Below are 4,882 nucleotides of genomic sequence, written 5' to 3' on the forward strand. Positions count from 1 at the left end.
TAACGATCTCAATACTGACCAAAATAGTCGTGACTTTTGCCATAACTGAGCGCCCCAATGGAAATGCGTCTTTTGACCATGTGTGCGCTGCCTTTCCCTCACCGCCCTGTCCATCATATGGTTCTGGAATTGTGTGCTGAGCACCACTCCTCAGAATATGTATGTTTTTTTGTTTTGTTTTTTTATTTCTGTTTCACAATTTTTTTGTTTGACAAAAGTAGAACCTAAGTTCTCTCTCAGACTGCTGGTAATGCAAACGAATCGCTCCGATTTTTCATTTCTTTGCTGTTTTACTACTTTTGATCACAGCAAGAACTTAACATTTCTCCAGCTTACTTACTACTATTTCTGTAGTTCAATGTGTTGAAGAAAAAGTATAGAAGTAAAACCAAAAGCATTTAATATCAATTGCCAGTAGATTCTTTTCGTCACTCATTGGTATTAATTATCATTGAAGTGTCCTCCGACTGAGGCAATCCCCAGGCAAAATGTCACCCCAGGAAAGTGGAGATGAAGACACTAGTGTCCAGGTTGAGTGTGGCATGCCACCAGAGGTCAGGGAAGTAGAGAACCTATCAGAAGTAAGAGATACCACCAATAAGCAGCAGCAAGCCATTAAAACATGGGGAGACACATCCCAGGACAGGGTCAGCCAGACTGGCACTAGACGCTAACAGATGTTGGCCTGAAGCTGAATGTCATACAGCATGATAACTGCGGTGCTCTAACCTCCCCTGGTCGGATGGTGCACTCCAAGGGTCTTTGGGTGGCTGTCAAGGTTGGGTAAGTCTCTGTGACCCAAGACAAGGTGGTGCGGTTGGGGTGGAACTTTGGCTCGTGGTTGGGGGGGTAGAGGAACCAGCGCTGAGAGGAAAACAAACAGGAACGTGTCATGGACTGTTCAAGATCAGTCCTAGAATAAACAGTGCACCGCACGCTGAACTGCTCGAATGACCTTTCTGCCATGGATGACCTCAGAATACCCTGGACCATGCCAGTGGAAAGGCACTCCGGTTCCTGGACCTGTGGGACATTCCGGGGATGTTAGTGACCAGGTGAGTTTTATCCTAAGGATAAAAAAATGTTTCTGCAGCCTAGGACTCCACAGACCTGCGATTCCAAAGCTATAGGCCCCCCTGGTATGTGGTAGAACGTAACTTGGTGAGTGGTACTTCTCAAACAGGCTATGCCATTCTGTGAAATTGTTGTCTCCGAAAAAATAGAGGGTTTCTGTTACGGACAAGAAACAGCAGAGCCAGAATTAGCGGTTGTCGCCCAATGACAGCTGCAGGTAGCTGGTCTGCTTCTTTACATCATTTTATACTGAAGTAGACTACGTTCATTCAACTGCTCTGCTCCTGGTTGCTATTATGTTATATAAGCACCTCGGTAGCAGTAGAAAGAAAAAAAAGATACAGACCACTTCCGAGAGCACTGAGAGACTGAGGCTTCAGCAGGTATTCCACAAACTCCTGGAATGGAACATCCACTGTGAAGGGAGGCAGGACATCAGACCAGGCTTGGATAGCAATAAACATGGGACCCGGGGTTATTATATCAAACAAAAACTCAAACTATAAGAAAATATTTCCGGAAGTTACAAAAATAAAATAAAAGAGAACTAAATAAAAGTATAGATACTGCTTCTGAAACTACCTGTAGTAAAATAAAATCAACGTCAAATATTTTCTGTTACTGTATTCATAAAGGATTCTTTAAATATCAGAGACATAAAATAGCTCTAAAAGATTCAAACTATCCCTAGAAATAAAATTATTAAAATTTAAACTACAATAAACAACTAAACTGAATATATCTTTATTATTACTATTATTGATGAGTTGGCCAAATAAGGACAGTGGGGTTCAGCAGAGCTTCAAACTTGAGCAAATGTCTGGTGAAGCTAGTGAGCAGTTTGGGGCCTTTTTCACTCACCTTTGTGGTAAGAGAAGGTGTTAGCTGTGCTTAGTCTGACCCGCCGCTCCCCAAACTCTCGCAGGAGATGGTCCTTTGAGCACATCAGCCGGAACTCCTGATAAAATGGAACAGGAGAACACAGTCTAAGCGAATGGAACAGGAGAACACAGTCAAAGCGAATGGAACAGGAGAACACAGTCAAAGCGAATGGAACAGGAGAACACAGTCAAAGCGAATGGAACAGGAGAACACAGTCAAAGCGAATGGAACAGGAGAACACAGTCAAAGCGAATGGAACAGGAGAACACAGTCAAAGCGAATGGAACAGGAGAACACAGTCAAAGCGAATGGAACAGGAGAACATAGTCAAAGCGAATGGAACAGGAGAACATAGTCAAAGCGAATGGAACAGGAGAACACAGTCAAAGCGAATGGAACAGGAGAACACAGTCAAAGCGAATGGAACAGGAGAACACAGTCAAAGCGAATGGAACTGGAGAACACAGTCAAAGTGCATGGAATAGGACAGTGGTTCTCAAACTCGATCCTCAGGCCCCACTGCCTTGCTTGTGTTCCAGCTATCCCTGCCCTACACACTGCTGATTACCTGGATCAGGGGTGTTCAGTCAATCAGAAGCTGAAAGACAGCTGGGACTTGTGTGTGGGGCAGGGATAGCAGGAAAACAAGCAGGGCAGTGGGGCCCGAGGACCAACTTAGAGAACCACTGGAATAGAAGCAGGGGCGTCAGAAGCATTTTGAAGGGGAGGGACACTGGCATAAAATATTAGTCTTATGTTAAATGTGGGGGGCTCCAAACGAATATTTATGAAATGTGAGGGGGACACTTCCCCCTCAGATTTAATGGTGGTGATGCCCATGAATAGGAGAAGGCAGTGTAAGTGAAGGGAATAGGAGAACACGGTCTAAGTGAAAGGAATAGGAGAACAGTCTAAGTGAAGGGAACAGAAGAAGGCAGTCAAAGCAAATGAAAATAGAGAACACAGTCTAAGTAAATGGAATTGGAGAACAGTCTAAGCAAACGAAACTGGAGAACCCAGCCAAAGCGAATGGAACTGGAGAACAAAGTCAATGCAACAGATTTTCTTTTGTATTATGCTACTGCAGAGGGTGTCTAAATGATTCCATCTTTCATATTGTCCCCTAAATGGCAGCTCCTGCAACCAAGAATTAAAATGCTTCAATCTATTTTTTCAGGATATCACTGTTTTTTCCTCTTAGCGAAGGACTGTGAAACCAAAACTGACCTGTACCGAACCGTAAACTGTGTGTGCCGTTAAACTAGTAGTATGTTCTTACCGTATTATCGGACAACCCTCTGATAATAACTGGTTTGGTGTAGGCATACCTGACAAAACAAGGTCAATAATTTTTCAAAGATGTTATAGTTGAATCTATCGGTCGGAAATTATTTAGTGCAACTGATTGAGCTCCGAGAGCACCTACCCCTGGATAAACTGTTTATAGGTCAGCGAGGTGTCCCATATGTCAATAGTGCAGGGACCCTCATCAGTCAAGCTGGAATCTGCATGCGAGCACCTGTTCAGTACAGATAATACAAATAATATCATACATCACGATCGATAGCGGCTAGATACGTGTATACTGAAAGCGCTCTATACCTGCGTGGAGCTGCAACTGGGAAAGATGTGGCAGCATTTGGTAAAGACACCAGTAGGACGAAGGGTCTTACCAGCCTCCATCGTCACCTGGAAACTCAGTTCTAGCAAGTATCCCAAATAAATTGAAATAAACTACAAAAATAACTGGATTACATTTCATATTTTAAACCGATGTAATAAAATTGCGGATAACTCGTAATTTATGGAAGTTTTTAATTGTTCAAACGTTATCGCATTAGGATGATGAGTATTTTGAACACTTAGTTCCTGCCACCGGGAGCCTGCCGCTTAGTGACACGTCTAATTTGACGATTCATCGGCGTGACTGATCCAATAGCAGGAGGAGAGAGTGCTAAAGCAAGCGACTACTAAAACAACGTTCCGTCGAGGTGTCTTATGGGATATGAAGTCTTTGGTGAATACGTGTATTTCATCATTCGTCAACGTGTTTTCGATCTTAAGTATGGCCAAATTAATTAATATAAATAAAAGCAACCCACAGATTGACAATGCTAATTCGAATATTTCTTTACATTAAATATGTTAATATGTTTTTGCTAGTCATTTCGGTTAATTTTCGAAATGCGCTCGAACTGAAGGATTTTTGAGTGTGGGCATATCATGGATGGGTTTTCCAAATGACTTTCGTGAGTCGAGTCATTATGCACAACTCATAAACAATTCTTTCGGTCTCCTTATTCTACGTTTTATTATTATTATTATTATTAGGAAATTAACATTACACTGCATGATGTTTATTCTACAAACTATATCATGAAATATAATTTTTAAAATGTTTAAATGAATTTAATTAAAACACAAAAAGCACACAACAAGAATCAAACCTCTGTTGAATCGCACATTTGTCAGATGACAGCATATAAGTCAACGCAACTTAGTCTGGCAGTTATGGGCCTGGAATCAGGGACGGATTACGGACCGGGCCAGCGGGGCCGCTGCCTAGGGGCCCTTGGGGTGCAGGGGGCCTGTAGGGCCCCTAGCCCAAAACAATTTGCAACGCTTATCAACGCGAACGTTTTGCCCAGGGGCCCACACAACCCATAATCCGTCCCTGGGCTGGCATGATATTTTTTATTAGTGACAAGTCTGCACAAAGGATAAGACGAACGCATAAGAAAATCGGAAACGTGCTGGTCAACATAACGAATAGTACCCAAACTGGTGTTATACAAATACAAGCGTGCATACATGCCCCTGTTTTAAAATTGTACCATTGTATTCATGCTTTTTATTTGTTGGCGAACCGTGTCATGTGTGATAAAAATGTGCAAAGAACTTCACAGCACTCATTGTCCAGTTGACA

General features: G+C 42.5%; 1 protein-coding gene across 2 annotated transcripts; it reads right to left on the reverse strand.

Annotated features, from left to right (window-relative positions):
* Positions 1-383: 383 nt before the first annotated feature.
* On the reverse strand, positions 384-3,888 carry jmjd8 (jumonji domain containing 8). 2 transcript variants are annotated; one of them, XM_048991685.1, is made up of 9 exons: positions 3,630-3,888; positions 3,383-3,475; positions 3,236-3,284; positions 1,936-2,032; positions 1,421-1,519; positions 1,111-1,230; positions 956-1,023; positions 730-864; positions 384-572 (listed from the first exon to the last, which is right to left on the reverse strand). In XM_048991685.1, exons 1-9 carry the CDS (start codon positions 3,716-3,718, stop codon positions 492-494), a joined length of 831 nt encoding a protein of 276 aa, XP_048847642.1. In that variant the 5' UTR covers positions 3,719-3,888; the 3' UTR covers positions 384-491. The 2 variants fall into 2 exon arrangements, with proteins under 2 accessions (XP_048847642.1, XP_048847643.1); XM_048991686.1 differs by having other exon boundaries at positions 1,421-1,489; positions 3,630-3,887.
* Between the last annotated feature and the right edge of the window lie 994 nt (positions 3,889-4,882).

This window comes from Brienomyrus brachyistius, chromosome 22 (assembly GCF_023856365.1).
Source record: "Brienomyrus brachyistius isolate T26 chromosome 22, BBRACH_0.4, whole genome shotgun sequence".
In the NCBI taxonomy this organism is placed as follows: Eukaryota; Metazoa; Chordata; class Actinopteri; order Osteoglossiformes; family Mormyridae; genus Brienomyrus; species Brienomyrus brachyistius.

Bases quoted from the DNA above. Each gene is read 5' to 3' on its own strand.
- jmjd8 (XM_048991685.1), bottom strand. From the start codon at position 3,718: ATGAAATGTAATCCAGTTATTTTTGTAGTTTATTTCAATTTATTTGGG. The intron at 2,033-3,235 runs GTAAGAACATAC...CCATTTTATCAG, and splicing joins GAGGGTTGTCCGATAATACG to GAGTTCCGGCTGATGTGCTC. The intron at 1,231-1,420 runs GTCTGTATCTTT...TGTCCGTAACAG, and splicing joins TCTCAGTGCTCTCGGAAGTG to AAACCCTCTATTTTTTCGGA.